At 33.6% G+C, this 17579-nt stretch overlaps 1 protein-coding gene across 3 annotated transcripts in view; it reads left to right on the top strand.

Annotated features, from left to right (window-relative positions):
* FSTL5 (follistatin like 5) overlaps positions 1-17579 on the top strand; it is a 796843-nt gene that overhangs the window by 416165 nt on the left and 363099 nt on the right. For all 3 annotated transcript variants that reach the window (XM_043566311.1, XM_043566327.1, XM_043566320.1), the window contains exon 5: positions 9332-9528. In XM_043566311.1, coding sequence (XP_043422246.1) covers positions 9332-9528 — 197 coding nt within the window. The remainder of the gene's footprint in view (positions 1-9331; positions 9529-17579) is intronic.

Here is a 17579-nt window from a genome sequence, read left to right on the forward strand (position 1 = left end):
CAGTCAGAGGCTGATGCCCATTCAAGACTATCATCTCTTGTTTATTTGGCAAAATAAGTTATATAGAATGTATAAGAAGTAAAAACCCCAGAGAAAAATCATATTTTTCACTATCACTTCATTACTTTTTTGTGATAAATTAGACAAAAAGTAGCTGAACTATTAGAAAGCAAGATGTGTATGAACTCTTCACTAAGTTACTCAGTGACCAGAAAAAGACATACTCATGTTCATAACTAGGAACTTATAAAACCAAACTGTCCAAAGGACCCAGGGTTCATGGATGAACTTCAGGAAGAAATTGATTCAACTCAAACTTCTATAGATAAATTTAACATTAAGCTTAGTGCCTAAGGAAGATTTCTATAGTCCTATAAAAGTATATTTCTGGATTTTTTCCAGACCCACGTACAACGCTTAATGGCTGCTTGATCTATGTTTCCCATATGGAAGTTTGCAGTTTTTCTTTGTGGTTGATCAAGCTTGCCTGGTATTGTATCACCATCTGAGTTACATTTTTTGAAGTTGTGAGCCTACAAAATTATGATGTTTAGATAGGCTTGGCAAGTCATTCATGTCATGATTAGGTAGGCCTAATGATCGTTGTGGAAATTCAAAATCCTACTAACCGAAAGGTCTCTGTGTCTCAATATAGAAGGCAAAAGCAAAGAAAAAAAAAAAAGATTTATTGAGCAATGAGATTTCATGCCTGGAGCTTCTCTAGCTTCTCAATAGACAAATAGATGCAAACTTGTGAGTTCTGTATACCTCAAGAGAAATTTCTGAATTAATTTCTGAGTGATGGGCTTCCAATTCTAGGGTTAGATATTTCTCAACCTTTCACATAATGTCAAATGTCAAACCTATTATTGGGCTTATTAACTTCCAATGATATGATATGACTTTATAGGGTAATCACAAAGATTAAATAAGTTATCTGTAAAATACTTAAAACAGTGCCGGCACAAAACAATTGTGCAGGGATAGATTTACTTTTTTGTAACCTGGTTAATTTTGAATGATTTGGTGAAATTCTTTAAAAAATAAGCAATTTACTTTGTGTATTTTTACTCCAAAAAGTCATATAAGTATTGGTAACATGAATGAAAATTAATAACCTTCATAAAACACAGGAGGCTACCACAACAAGAAATATAAGGTCAATATGTTATATATATTTAAGGCAATATGCACTCACATTTTAATAATAATTGTAAATTTGTAAAAAGATGGTAGTCCTTACATATTATGTACAAAATATTTGTAGATAGATTACCAGAAAAAAATTATGTACGAAAAACTTAGTTCACAAATTGTTTAGCAACATTAACTTTCATATGTTGTAAAAGAGCTATGCCTTTTCATATGAAGCATATTATATTTTCTTGGTTTTTACTACAAAGACAATGTTTTAAGAGGCTTTTGAATTCCCTAAACAATAGAATTACACATTTGACCAATTATGATAATTAATATTACAAGTTTTATTTACTTTGGGTAAGATAAGTGTCCATTTTTCTTTTAAGTTTCCAAGCATTCTAGGTGATCAATTTCACCATTGTATTGTGATTTTCACTTTGCTGCATTCTCTGTATCTTTATAATATGTGATTGTGTTTGTGAAGATGATGAGAGAGGGTGGTGATAGTAAGTAACAGCTAAGATGAGCACCTACTCCAAAGTGTGTCATCTTTTAAGAGTATAGTTGGAAATAGAGCATACTGTGACTAACCTGACCCCTCAAAGGCATTTTAATTAATGTTCTCTTAGGGTTTACAGAGCAGAGTGACCTGATTACTAGAGCACTTTTATTCAAATTCTAATATACAATCACTTTTGCCAAACTAGAAAGTCAAACCCTGTTTTAAATCCTGCTTATAAGGATTTGTAAGCAGTTGTCAATGACATGTGGCATATCATTGACAAAAGTTATATATAAGTAGCAAAGCATTTGGAGAATGGGTATTTAATTCATAATACTTTCCTTTTATTTCCAGTAAGATTAATTCCCACAGTTAATCAGTAAGCATACCAATTCAATTAATTGTATCCTTCATCATATTCTTTTAACTATTCAACAATGCTTAAGGAATTAAATTAAGCCAAATTACATTGTGCATGAGTAAAGAGTAGGAAAATGGTAAAAGAACCAATATCTCTTGTAAAATATACTTAACTTTAAAAAATTGTCCATAGAACAACAATGAGGTGCCACTGCATATGTATTAGATGGTGAAAATCCAGAACACTGTCCCCCCAAATGCCAGCAAAGCTGTGTAACACCAAGAATTCTCATACATTGCTGATGGGAATACAAAATGGTACAGCCACTTGGGAGACAGTTTAATGGTTTCCTACAAAACTAAACATAATGTTATCATCTGATCCAGGAATTATGCATTTTGGGATTTACTCAAGGGTTGAAGACTAAGGGCCGCACAAATATATTTGAACACAGATATTTATAGCAGCTTTAGTCATAATTCCCCAAATTCAGAAGCAACCATGATATCTTTCAGTAGGTAAATGGATAAATAAAGTTTGGTATATCCAGAGAATGGAATATTATTCAATGCTAAAAAGAAGTGAGTTCTCAAGCCATGAAAAGACATGTAGTAATATTAAATGCTTATTACTAAATGAAGGAAGTCAACCTTAGAAGGCTACATTCTGTATGATTTCAAATGGACTTTTAGTGATAGTGATATGTACTGTATGTTTGCTGATTGTTGCAGAATATTTATAGTGGGGAAGTCTGTGCATGTAGGGGCCAGAGGGTATATGGAAAATTTTATTTTCTGATCACTTTTGCTGTGAACCTAGAACTAGTCTCAAAAATAGTGTATTCTTTAAAAACTATTCCCTACTTCAAACCAAGAAACAGACTCTGATGGTTACCAGAATGGAGGTGGGTGTAGGGATGGGTAAAATAGGTGATGGGGATTAAGGAGTGCAATTGCTGTGACGAGCACTGAGTGATGCATGGAAGTGTTGAATCACTATTTGTACACCTGAAACTAATATTATACTGTACGGTAACTAGTTTGAATTTAAATAAAAACTTAAAAGGGGCACCTGGGTGGCTTACTTGGTTGAGCGTCCAACCCTTGATTTTGGCTCAGGTCATGATCTCATGATTCATAAGATCAAGCCCCACATTAGGCTCTGCACTGTCAGTGTGGAGACTGCTTGGGATTCTCTCTCCATCTCTCTCTGCCCCTCCCCAACTCATCCTCTCTCTCTCTCTGTCTCTCTCTCTCTCTCAATAAATAAATAAATAAATAAATAAGCATGTTTAAAAAACATAAAAAATATCCTTGCCTCTAGGAGAAAATCATGGTTCTTTAAATGTCCTACATTGTGAAGAATGTGTATGTGTGTTTGTGTGTGTGTATGTGTGTTTGTATTAGTGAATTCCCAGAATAGAATAGTATCTGAAACATAGTTAACTTACATTAATTTTGTTTATAATTATCATATACTTTTTTTAAGTTTATTTATTTATTTTGAGAGAGAGAGAGAGCACAAGCAGGGGAGGGGCAGAGAGAGAGAGTCCCAAGCAGGCTCTGCACTGTCAGCTCAGAGCCCAATGTGGGGCTTGAACTCATGAACCATGAAATCATGACCTGAGCCAAAGTTGAGGGTTGGACACTTAACCACCTGAGCCACGCAGGTACCCCTAGAATATACTTTTTAATATGAATATTTAAGTAGAGTTCATGTAAAACAAAGCAATTTACACATTTATCTTTTTTCACATTTAAATAGATATTCCAGTTAAGGATTAAAGTTTTTTTTTAATTCTTTTGACTGCTTTTAATCAAGATAAATTCAATCAAGATAAAAACACACTTTAACAACTTACAAATTAACTTCAATATAATAGCTTTCCATGTTGAATTTGATTCACATATACACATAAATCAATATACTAAAGTTTTGATATATTCCTTATGCTATAAATACGAAATATTTTTCTAAAGATATGTGAGGGGCACCTGGGTGGGTCAGTTGGTTAGGCATCTGAGTCTTGATTTTGGCTTAGGTTATGACCCCATGGTTTGTGGGATTGAGCCTTGCATTGGGCCCTACGCTGACAGTGCAGAACCTGCTTGTAATTCTCCCTCTACCTCTGTCTGCCCCGTCCTCCCAACTTTCTCTCTCTCTTTCAAAATAAATAAATAAATAAACTTTAAAAATAAATAAATAAATTATGTGAAAAGACTTTATTAACAATTATTGAACAGTTTGAGGAAAAAATAGTTCCAATATACATTCTAATACTTGAATAGAATTAACACTAAAATAAAAACATTCAATTTTTATTCTTTGAATATCTAAGATTTTAGCTTACATTAGAGTGAAAATAATCAAATTTTAACCATAAATGTTAAAAAGAAAAATAATATTCTTATATATTTAGGTTTGGATGTTTTTGTGTTGAAGGAAATAGGTAATTTTTATTGATGGATGGGAGAGGGATAAAAGTGTAATTTCAAAAAGATAAAAACAGCCTTTGGAAAACATAACACTAAGGATAATTGATATAATCTATAATTTTTAGCACTTACCATGTCCTCAAACAGATGGATGTACTATAGGATGTATAAAATGTAATTATCTTGGTTCCATAGAGACTTGGAGAGGTACTGCCAGCTAGCTACACAGGTGCAGCCATTTGAATGTCAGAGATTCTGCATCCTTCCCGGCCCCCCAAGGCCAGATGGATTTTAACTTCCCTTTGAATGACTCCGAATCAAGAATCAGCACAACCTCAGTGTCACTGCATTCATGGGAAAGATGATGGAATAGATACCACCAATAGGCATCTCATTTGTCTTGTTCTCAGTGTCTAAAACAGGGAACGCAGAGGAGATCTCTTACTGGTCTCCCAGAATAGGAGGTAAATCCAGGAAAATATTTCTTTCTCTTACCTATACCAATCAAACACTGCCTGTTGATTAATCTTTGAGAAAGGAATCTTATCAAAGCAGATGAACAAAAATTTCTTACCCTCCTGCCTGATGTTATTCATGGATGAGTCCATGATTTCCAAATATCTATTAATTGATATTTATTTCTAAATATCTATTCTGTTTCATTAATAATGCTAGTTCTTTTTCTTTCACTAAAAATGGTAGTAAATATTTAATAATGCCAAATCTTCACTGTTTTTGCTCCTTAACCCATTATAATAAGAATTCTGCTGCATTTCGAAGATATTTGCAAATGACATGTCTGAGAAAGGGTTAGTATCAAAATTTTATAAAGAACTTCTAGAACCCAACACCCAAAAGCAAATAATCCAATTTAAAATGGACAGAAGATATGAACAGACCCTCCTCCAAAGAAGACATGCAGTTGGCTAACAGGCACATGAAAAGATGTTCGACATCACTCATCATCAGGGAAATGCAATCAAAACAACAGTAAGATATCAGCTCGTACCTGTCAGAATAGCTAGTCAAAACACAAGAAAAACAAGTGTTGGTGAGGATGTGGAGAAAAAGAACCCTTTGTGCCCTGTTGGTGGGAATGCAAGCTTGTGCAGCCACTATGGAAAAAAGTAAGGAGATTCCTCAAAAACTTAAAAATAGAACTACCCTATGATCCAGCAATTGCTCTACTGGGTATTAACCCCAAAACTACAAAAAAAAAATATTAATTCAAAGGGATATATGAACCTCTATGTCTATTGCAGGATAATTTACAACAGTCCAATTGCAGAAGCAGCATCAATAGTTGAATGGAGAAAGAACTATATATATATATATATATATATATATATATATATATATATATATACACATATATGTATGTATAATTGAATATTATTCAGCTATAAAAAAAAGAATGAAATCTTGCCATTTGCAATGACATGGATACAGCTAGAGAGTATAATGCTAAGAGAAATAAGTCAGAAAAAGACACATACCATGTGGTTTCACTCATATGTGGAATTTAAGAAACAAAACAAAGAAAAAAGAGATAAAGAGAGAGGGAAGCCAAGAAACAGACTCTTAACTCTGTTTTCTATTAATAGAGAACGAACAGATGGTTACCAGAGGGGTGGTGAGTGGGGGGATTGGTGAAATAGGTGATGGGGATTATGGAGTGCACTTGTCATGATGAGTACTGGGTGATTTATGGAAGTGTTGAATCACTATATAACAATGTATGTTACCCATACTAAAATTAAAACAAAATAGAAAAATATCAATGGGAAAAAGACATATAATAAAAAAGGAGATTCTAGATTTTTTTAAAAATGCTCCATTTATTTACTAAAATCTTTCTTTAAAGTCACCAGTTACCTACAGTTTAAGGAATTCGATGGGCCTGTTTTATTGTCTATCTTACTTTTACTCTGAAACATTTGACATCTCATCAGACCCTCTTTCTTGAGTTCTTTTCCCTTTAGCTTCCTTTTCAGTATTTTCGTGCTAGTTCTCAGATAGACCTTTTTCTTTTTCCTTTGTGAGTTATTTTTTTCTCTACTTGCCTAGTGTTTATTATGATGTTTATCTTTCTCTTTACAAATAATCCTTGGACAAATTTACTGAATCACATGTAAAAGTTGATCTTAAAACTCAGTTCTGAAGATAAGAGAAGCAGAGAATAAAGGATAGAAGGGATATTGCTTGTATATAAAAATCACTCTGGGGTTGCCTGGGTGGCTCAGTGGGTTAAGGGGCTGATTCTGGCTCAGGTCATGATCTCACAGTTTGTGAGTTTAAGCTCCGCATAGGGCTTTGTGCTGACAGCTCAAAGCCTGGAGCCTGATTCAGATTCTGTGTCTCCCTCTCTCTCTGCCCCTCCCCCCACCCTCAAAAATAAACATTAAATTTTTTTAAATAAGAAAAAAATCACTCTGCTCCTTTCTAGCTCTGTAACTTTGAACAATTATTTAATTTTTCTGTGCCTTAATTCCTCATCTATAAAATGGTGATAGTTGTCTTTCTTCTGGGACTGTTGTGAGGAATAACTAATTTAAAATGTATAAACTTCCTGACACATAAGAAATCTTCATTACATGTAATTTATTGTTAATAGCAGATGTTCCTATTTATTACTAAAAAAATCTGTGACAGAAATTTTATTAAATCTATAAATTCTACAAAGTTTTACATAATTGCATAACTACTTCTTGTACATTTCTGTGGACTATAAATGCCTTCACTGCCATGCTTTTATTTTTATTGTCTTTGGATTGCCAGCAGCCACCTGAACTTTCAAGGAAATTTACAAGTTGGGAAATGAAAATATTAATAGGATCACGATGATGATCACATTACTCAGTTTTATCAAAATTAAAATGAACAACTCAAACTGTTTCCTTGTTCCTCAAATTTTAAATATTAGTTAGTAGGTTTTCAGCATTTAAGCCCTGATTCCCATTGTCTCTCACCAACATTCTGGTCTCCACATTGCCTATGGTCCAATATCAGCTCCCCTAAATTCAACCCTATTCAGCATCAGTCAAAGGAGATACCAACCCAAGGTCAAATACAGAAATTCCATGGAGGGCTATTGCAATGGTCTATTATCCTTTTTCTCATTCTTTTATCACACATTTCTCTCTCTTCCTCTGCATACACACACAGAATCACAGGCACACACACGTTTGAAGGCTTCTTTTCTGTCACTTTCATGGACACCAAAATTGCTACCTATCCCCTCTAGATCTGATTACTTCTCTCTTTTGTCAGTGATTTCTTTGCTATTATGAAAACATTTTTAGCATTATTTTTTACTGAGAATGGAATAATGCAAAATTGACTTAATCTGCAGCACAAAGTTTATGTTTTGTTGTAAAAAAAAGAAGTTCTTGACAGGATTGCTAAACACTAAAATTGCTGAACAACAATAGCTATTTCACTATCTTTGAAAAATAAGACAGTCTCTCATCTCTCTAGAAGAGATTGTTTTCCATCTTGTCTTGAAAGAGAATGAGACTTCAAATCCTGTTTTTCAACTCCATACTTCTTAGACATATATTTAAAAATCTTTAGAAATCTTTTAAAATTGTAGATTCTGTTACAGCCTAATTGTCAATATTGACAACAATTATAAAGTTAGTATTTTCTCTAAAAGTACATTGTAAAAATTCTTGGCTAATATAATACCTACTTTTTTTCATTTACAAATTACATTAGGCACTGTATTTTCTATAATATATTTTATATCACATTTGCTGTCAGTAGTATATACTACTTTCCATTGTTCTATTTAAAGACATTATCATGGGGGCCAGTGTAAAAAAAAATCCTTTGTAAGACAGTTGTGTGAAAATTGCAGTTATTTTTGAAGACATTAAGCTAAGCAATCATTTTCACTAATTCTGATGTTGCCAGTATTGTCCTGGCTATTTTATGGGAAATACTGAAAATCTTTGATGCATTGTTAGTGCAATGAGCTTCTACTTCGTTTGTGGAGATGAAATTTGCAAAGTTAAAACTTGGAGATACAAGGTGCAAACACATATCATGTAATACACTGTGCTCCTAAAGGAGAGATAAACAAGTATCAGAAAAAATAATTAAAGTCTTTTAGAAGAATACAAATAAGAACTCAGCATCATTGGGAATAGGATTTTTGTAAATGTAAACACATGCATGCAGACATCTTCAAAACAAATTCAAGTGTAAAAAGCATACTTCCAGTTAATATATGCTATCCTATTTTGAAACCAGATATATATATATATATATGAGCTCAAGTGCAAAAATCCAACACAATCTAACTCTTTGCTGGGCAAGTTATTTCAACTCCCTGTACTTCATGCTAAAACCGATGAAACTATCTATACAGGAATGTATGGTGAGGATTAAAACTAAGATAATGGGGCCACCTGAGTAGCTCAGTTCGTTAAACATCTGACTTATGCTCAGGTCATTATCTCAGGATTCCTGGATTCCAGCACCTTCTTGGGCTCTGCAGGCTCTGTGCCGACAGCCCAGAGCCTGCTTCAAATTCTGTCTCCCTCTCTCTGCACCACCCCTACTCTCTCTCTCTCTCTCAAAAATAAATAAATGGACATTAAAAAAAAACAACTTAAACTAAGATAATGTATTTAAACAATTGGAGCTATGTGTTTCTAAACCCCTCATAGAACCAATTACTTTATCCTAGAGAAAGCACACAGTAAACATGTTTTTATTAGATTTGATACAAATGAAAATATCCTATTATTTTAACCTTGTACAAGTTGGAAGACAAAAATTATGTACCAAGTATATTATTTATAAGATATCAATTTCTTAACATTAAAACAATAAATGATTCCTTTTCAATAATATTGCTTTGAAAATAACTTAGTTCTTCTGTTACAGGAAATAACTGCAAGACCACTGAATACAACAAGATGAAAAGCATGCTTTTAGATTTACAAAATCAAAAATATATTACACAAGAAAATGAAAACCCTAACGGTGATGACCTGTCCTGGAAGAAGTTGTTGGTGGATCAAATGTTTAAATATTTTGATGCCGACAGTAACGGACTTGTAGATATTAATGAACTAACTCAGGTATGATTAATGATTAAATTAACAAGCTTATTTAAAAATCACATGTACAATATATTTATATCTGTGTGAATTTATTCTATATTAATAATATGTATTTAATTTGTATTATTTGAAAGTGTGGACAAAACATATTTTTAAGAGTAAAATTTGACTGCTGTTAAATAACAAAGATTTGATTCAACTGAGTCAATTTTAAAAATCTAATTGGCTTTACTATTCAATTCATGAACTGGGCAGCATCCCATCTAGCAAATAGAGAGGCACTTGGGAAGTTGTACAAATGGAAAGTTTTTGCAGGAGAGTGGGGCAAGAAAATTATTAGCAAAAGAGAAAGATTTTTCCCGGCAAGTCTGCTTTCCTTTAGCTGGAAAGGCTAGGGCTGTTATGTCGATTACCTCATCATCTTTTGTGGGATGGAAAAGGACAACAAGCGGCAGACCCACTGGGGCTGATTGAAAAATTCCTGACCGACCCGTTAAGACTACTTTTCTGGGGAAGGTTGAACTGCCATTAGATCACGTATTAACCCCCAGTTTGAGGATTTGGCCTAAATTATGCCATTTTAGGACTGTTTCAGGACCAAAATGGTTTGGTTTTGGGGTCTTGGTGTTGTTTTTCTTCTAACACTACTCTAACAACAATATTAGTTTCAAATAACATTTATATGATATTTTAGAGTTCAAAATAAGATAGCTACTTTTGATAGGTTTCTGTACCTTAAATACGTTAAGGAATCATCAGTTCTTTACCTTACAAAATTTATAAGATATCTTCAGATATGTTCTGAAGCCTTTTATAATGTTTAATTTTCTATCACTCAGTAAAAACTTGTGTATCCAATATTCAAGGAAACTATTCACCAACAATTGAGCACATCTATAACATGATGTAAATACATCATTTAAGAAGGTATTAAATTTCTGACCTATTTTATTTTTTCCAATAATCAAAGATCAATTAGGATATAGTTAATCTAGGTCTAGTATTAAGTCCACATTGTTAAATTTCACTTATTTGAAGATTGTCACCAAATGAAATATGTGATAAGAAATTTGTTAGTAAAGAGAATATTTGAATAAACAAAAGGTCTTTATGTGAACCATTTGGAAAAAAATACAAATACTTTTATGTGTGTATCATGGAGACAGAACAGTTTGAAGGAAATTGTAATACCCAGATTTAAGAAACTAAACTAGTTGTAGGTAGTATAGAAATGTGAAATAAGAGACATAAGTTTTCTCCAAAAACGTATACAAGTTTTAGGGAGTAATGGAGAAAAAAAGCCAATCTTGGGTGACCAATCTAGGAAAATGGCTATAGCACTGAAGAAGTTTTCTGAATTCTTAATAATTCTTATAGTGTTTATTAAGGTGAATTTTGCTGCAGTGCTTGGCAGTTAATATAGTTTCAAAAAAAATCCAGTAGTTTATCTCCATAACACCATGCCATTCATCTCTTATGGTTAATTTTATGGTCTATATAAAGAATCTGACATTGTGGAATATTGGTTCGACTATACAAGGATTTCTAAGCTTTGGAATAGTGTAACTTAGTTTCAAGACTTTATATCAAAGTGACTTTCTAAGTAAATTAATTACAGTTCTTGCCATTCCAGTTAATTAAAATATATATCATTTTCCTTATCTTCTTTAATTTAGCCTGCATTTATTGAGAAGTTACTAAATCCAGGCATTGGGATTTAAAGAATTGAACTCTGGAATTTTAGAGTAAAATCAGAAAATTTTTAATTAAGATACCTATGTTATCATTTACCTCATGATTTATTTTTCAAGAATGAAACTCTTTAGAATTTTATATTTATAGTAATGATAAGAAATGACTAGTTAATTAAAATGAAAATATAATTCAGTCATGTCACCTTGGTCTATGCAGGCCTGACATATTGGAATATATTGTGGTTTTGCTTTTGCTTTTATTTTGTGTATTATATATTATTATATATTACATATTTTACATATATTTATTAGTTTTTATTAATGTATCTACATCATTGTAACCACTGGTTGGGTACAAAACATGATCTGACGAAATCCAGTTATTATCATAGTACCTACATCTAAATCCAAATGGAAAATTGCTACTCACTAGAAAATGGCAGTGACAGCACTTCATACCTATTTCAAGTTTGTGCTACATTCAAGTTAGTATTTGTTTCCTAGGCAGCCATTACAAAATAACAGAATGTGGGTGGCTATATCAACCTGTCCTTCAGTTCTAGGGGCTCAAAGTCTAAAACCAAGGAGTTGGCTAAGCCATGCTTCCTCTGAAGTAACTGGGGGAGGATCTTTGCTTGTCTTTCTCAGCTTCAGGTAGTGCTAGGCATTCTTTGGCATTCCTTGGCTTATAGATAACATCATTCAGCCTCAGGGTGCTTGGGTGGCTCAGTGGGTTAAGCAGCCCACCATTTATTTTGGCTCAGGTCGTGATCTTATAGTTCATGAGATCCCACTGTCAACATAGAGCCTCCTTGGGATTCTCTCTCTCTCTCTCTCTCTCTCTCTCTGCTCCTTCCCTATTCATGCTCTCTCTCTCTTGTTCTCTCAAAATAAATAAACAAACAAACAAAATCATTCTGCCTTTGCAGTCATATACCATACTTGGTGTGCCTGTCTTCACAACACATTGCCTTTTCTTGAAGGACACTAGTCATATTGGATTAAGGGGCCACCCTACTCCAGCATCACCTCATTTTCAGTTATCTAGTTATATCTTCAACAACCCTATTTCCAAAAAACACAACATTTTATGTTCTGAGGTCCTCAGGATTAGGTCTTTAAAATATCTGTTGAGAAGATACAACTCAACTCATAATGAAGTTCATCTGCTACCAAATTTAGTTGTGTTTTCTCTGTTACCTTTGATTTGGACTCACTTTATGTCTGAAAAGTCCCCTTCCAATTCATCTGAAAGTCGTCTTCAGAAACCCATTTCTTTCTTGGCCATCCATGAGGTACATGCAAGGAAAGATTTGGGAGATTTACTGGCTTCCTTCTGAATACATCCCATACTACATAAGTCATTCCCACCTAGTGTGTTGTGAAAATGTCAGTATCTCATCTGTAAATCAACTATGAAAAAAACAACATAAACAAAAATACAGAACTTAAACAACAACGACAAGAAAAACAGAAGGTTGTAACAAGTAATCTTGAAAAAATATAATAAACACCTAGATATGAATGGCACAAATACTGTTTTGATGTGAGTATTTTTAGATTTCAGGTACTTTTTAAAGATCTTTTGCAAGTATTATAACCAATAATACATACGGTTTTATTAATAAATGCAGAAACATATAATACCATCATTTAATATGGAATTTTCAAATAATTTAACTTAGAAGAGTAAAAAAGGAAAGGATCTTAATGGTGTCTATTAATAATTTATAAGATATTATTAACAGAAATGTAAGATACTGCCAGTGACAAGTAAAAATTAAAGAATATAATTTGACTTTGAGGTTTTATAATTGTAGCATGAAAGCTGGCTACCCACATTCTATTTTTATTCCCCATAATGAATGGGGAATCTTACAGATTTTCATGTAAATTAGAACACAGAGCCTGTCTAATTGAGAGAAAATACATTAAAAAATTAATAGTTAAAAGAGTAGGACCTTTAGAATCACAGTTAACAACATGCTATAGCAAGAAAATATTTGCTAAAATGAACTGACTGGTTATAGAAATAAATCACGTTCAATCCATCTCTTCACCACTCTAGCTTAATAACATAAACATCTGTAACTCTATGTTTAGTCTTCCAGTCTGGGGCTAATGTTCTTATGTTGAAAATATTCAAGTATGAAATACAAATTGATAGCAAAGTGAAATTTTGGACTTTTAAAATAATTTTTATGAAGTTGATAAAATTTATGATAGTACACTTGTAGATTTGTCATTGGTAGTTGAAGATCCAGAAGAAAAAAAATCAAAAAAGATTGAGATGGTATATTCATTTCAGAAGATCTAAAGAGAATGTTCAGATGGAAAGGAGTGAGTGGGTCCCAAGTGATGAAGTCCTAGGATATTTTTTTTCAAAATAATCTTTTTTATGATCAAAGTGTAGTGGTTAAGAACTGTTATTATAGAGCCTGGGAGCCTGGGTTCAAATAACATCCCTTACTTATGACCTGTTAACCTTTGGCAAGTTATTTAAAGTTTCTGAGACTCATTTTATATAGATATAGATATAGATATAGATATAGATATAGATATAGATATAGATATAGATAGATATATCATCTATATCTATATCTATATCTATATCTATAGATAGATATATCTATATATCTATCTATAGATATAGATATAGATATAGATATAGATGATATATCTATCTATATATATATAGATAGATATATCTATATATCTATCTATAGATATAGATATAGATATAGATATAGATATATATCTATAGATATCTATATAGATATAGGCAATGATATTACTACCTACTGTGTAAATTTGATCTCACACACACACACACACACATCATTTAGAATGTGTCAGCTTCTTAGAAGCATGACTAGCACATACAAAATACAGTGTGTTAGTTATAACTGTATTTTCAAATCTAACTTTCATGTGAATGTCATGGATAATAATGGAAATAAAGTGGGTACATACACTTAAGTTAGTAATTGAGCGATTTAATAATATTTACTCTATGTTCATCCCTTGCGACTTTTTAATATTTATGCTTGGATGGTAGGTGATAACAACTTAAATACCATTCGTTTACAGCCATTATAACCCAGAAATCTATACACACATTATTAAACATACAAAAGTTTTAATACCAACTTTTACAATGAGAAAAAAAAATAGTTCTTGCGAAAGAAGAGTAGTTCTGGTTATCTCAAGAAATTAGAAAAAATAAATGATGGCATGTTTTTAATTTGCCCATCTCATCTGAAATAGTTACACATTTATCTCATATAGCTGGCATGGATTATTAAATCCTCAGTACCAGATTAGAGTAACTGAGTAATTGTAATATTAGTAATAATGGTAATGATACTATTGGGTTATTGCTGTAATGCAGATGTCTGTTGTCCCCTTTGTACTTCTATTTGAGCTCCACTATATATATGTGAGTGTTTACATCACAAATTACATAAATCCCAAATTGAAATCCAGTTTAGATCCAGCACTTTGTACACTTTTCCTTTCCTTGTACTCTGTCCATGGTGTGCTTTTCATTACCTGAACCACTGATACAGTGCCCAAGTCTATCTCTCAACCTCAGTTTTCCCTGGGGGCTCCAAATTATTTGTCATGCAAAACAATATGTTCTATTTTAGATTCTCCTTGTAAATATGTATGACCAAATATATCACATTCCACAGATGCCAACATCTACCTTAGTTAAAAAACTAATGACAAGTTATAGAATACTACACCAACATCAAAAACCAGTATCTATCATAGTCTTCCCTCAGGGAGAAATATATCATCAGTTCTCAAAACAAAAAGAAATCCCTAGCCTCCATCTTCTGCCCTATTTTTTACACCCTCAGAGCCTAATTAAGTCATATCTGTCTCTATTTCCTCAAGTGCATTGTCCACTTTTACCCCTGGGGTGAGTATTTCTGTTTTTCCAAATGACATGGACACGAGTGTTAGGGAAGAAAAGTGGGATATCTATCAAAGTTTTTTTGTAGGAACAAAACAGATGATTATTGTCTCCTCTCCCATGTGTCTTAATTACTGTATGATAAAGGTAATATTTCAATCACATTAAATTTTTTTTTTGTATTTTTTTTTCTTTAAATGTCTATCCTCTATTGAAAACAGGTAAATGGGAACTTACTTTGTTCTAGTGGTTCTATATCTTTTCTCAAATCTATGCCATAGTGCCCGGATCCCATTCATAATGAGGTTATACAACCGAGTGGTCTGCGCTGGTAACCAATCCTGTGTACTCAATGCAAACCCAAATGTTCTGCCTTTTCCTGAGGACCATTCTAATAAGGTGTGACCCTTGCTTGTTTGGTGTTTTACCTTAGCTCCTCCCCACATCTAAGCAAATTTCTAACGCTCATCTCTATTACCTGGATCTCTCTCTCTCTTGCTTCTCTTAAATTACCTTCTCCCAAAGTGAGAATTCACTGCTCTCTTTGGAGAAATCTGAGCTTTACTAATGCCTGCTTCAGTGAAAATTGTTCTAACAATATGCTCCAAATTGGGTTATCATACTCCAATGTATGACTCATAGAATAATAGCTTACTGCAAAAACGTCAACAAACATAAAATTTTTTTTTTCCAAAGGATGATCACAAACCTGTTATCTCCCCTAAGCGCTGTATATATGACTAGTGTAGTCAGGTACTCAGTTTCATAGTGACACATTTGTGGTTTTAAGAACACATATTGTTTCTAAAACAGACATGAATGTGTAATGCTTGAAATCGAGATTTCAGGATGAAGAGACCTAAGGTATGAGTATGTTCCTTCTGGCAGTCTGGCATGTAGGGAAAGGTCACTGGAAGTGTGAAAGTTAATGATCATTTGTTGTCAAAAGGAGCTCAGATCTGTTCTGGGTGGCTTATTCATGTGTATATGGAAACCACAGAGAATATTAAAGAGTTAAGGTAGACAGGAATAGGGGTGCCAGGATGGCTCGGTCAGTTGAGCATTCGACTTCGGTTTAGGTAATGATCTGGCAGTCTGTGAGTTCAAGCCACACCTCGGTTCTGTGCTGACAACTCAGAGTCTGGAGTCTGCTTCGGATTCTGTGTCTCCCTCTATTTTTGCCCCTCTTCCACTCCTACTCTGTTTCTCTCTCTCTCAAAAATAAACATTAAAAAAAAAGGTGGGCAGAAATATTGTGAATCAGCAGTTAAATTTATTTGTGAATTATGGAGAGAGAATAGGAGAGAACTATGTAGCTGAATGGCCTGAGATCCAAAGTAGGTTCTAGCTCTGTATCAATCTATTGTTGATGGATCGATCTATCTATCTACTATCTATCTATACCTACCATCTCTCTCATCTTTGTATCTATCTAATGAAGACTTGGTTTGGGAGGAGGAAATAATCCAGAAGTGCCAGTAGGGAACCATTTAGTTAATGACCCATCTTCCTCGCTGAGGTAGAATGGATATGAGAGAAAAATTGGCCGCCAATTGTTAAAATTATTTGACAAGTGATTTTCTTCAGGGGCAGCCAGAATTTCTTAAAGTTAGTGCGCGTGGATTACATGTTTTTATAAGAAATGGAAGGTGAAGAGTTTTTTGACCAGAAGCAGGATTTCCAGAGGTCATTATGATGGGTTTGAGTTAGAAAAGAATGGAGATTGAGTCAGAGAAGGAAATATGCAAAGCAATATAGGGAAACTTGGATTACATAGGGTCACATAGGACAAAGGAATTTGTCCAGATTGCTCCTTAGAGGAGAATGGACAACTGTGTTTTGCACTGTGGTGTAATACGTTTGATAGTTAGAGTAAGATGAGGGAATACGTAGGCAGACTTTACCTGGCAGAATGGCATCTTTGAATTGTTAGCAGTGTTAAAAGATGGGTATACTGAAACATATTAAAATTTTAAGGGCTTATTATATCTTTTAAGTTTATTTATTTTTGAGAGAAAGAGACAGAGAGAAAGAGAGAGAGAGAGAGAGCATGGGGAGGACCAGAGAGAGAGGAAAGGGAGAATCCCAGGCAGGCTCCCTTGGGTCAGCGCAGAGCAGGTCTTGGGGCTTGAACTGACCAACCGTGAGATTATGGCCTGAACTGAAATAAAGAGCCAGTGAATTAACTCATTGAGCCAACCAGGTGTTCCAATTTTCAGAGTTTATTGGAGCAAAAGTTGATTTGAATCCAGCAATGCCAAATCAGAAGTGGTTAGAAGCAGTCTACTGAGGGGAGCTAGGGGAAAGCATCTATAGAGAAAGGAGAGAGCAAAGTAAGGAAGGAAATCATTGATTCCCTGTAGCTTAACACATCCTATTTGTGACTGGTTGTGAGTTTTGAAACATTGAGGCATTTACAGGCCTAGATTTTGGGTTGTTTACATAGGCACCAG

The sequence above is a fragment of the Prionailurus bengalensis genome, chromosome B1 (genome assembly GCF_016509475.1).
Source record: "Prionailurus bengalensis isolate Pbe53 chromosome B1, Fcat_Pben_1.1_paternal_pri, whole genome shotgun sequence".
NCBI classification, from domain to species: domain Eukaryota; kingdom Metazoa; phylum Chordata; class Mammalia; order Carnivora; family Felidae; genus Prionailurus; species Prionailurus bengalensis.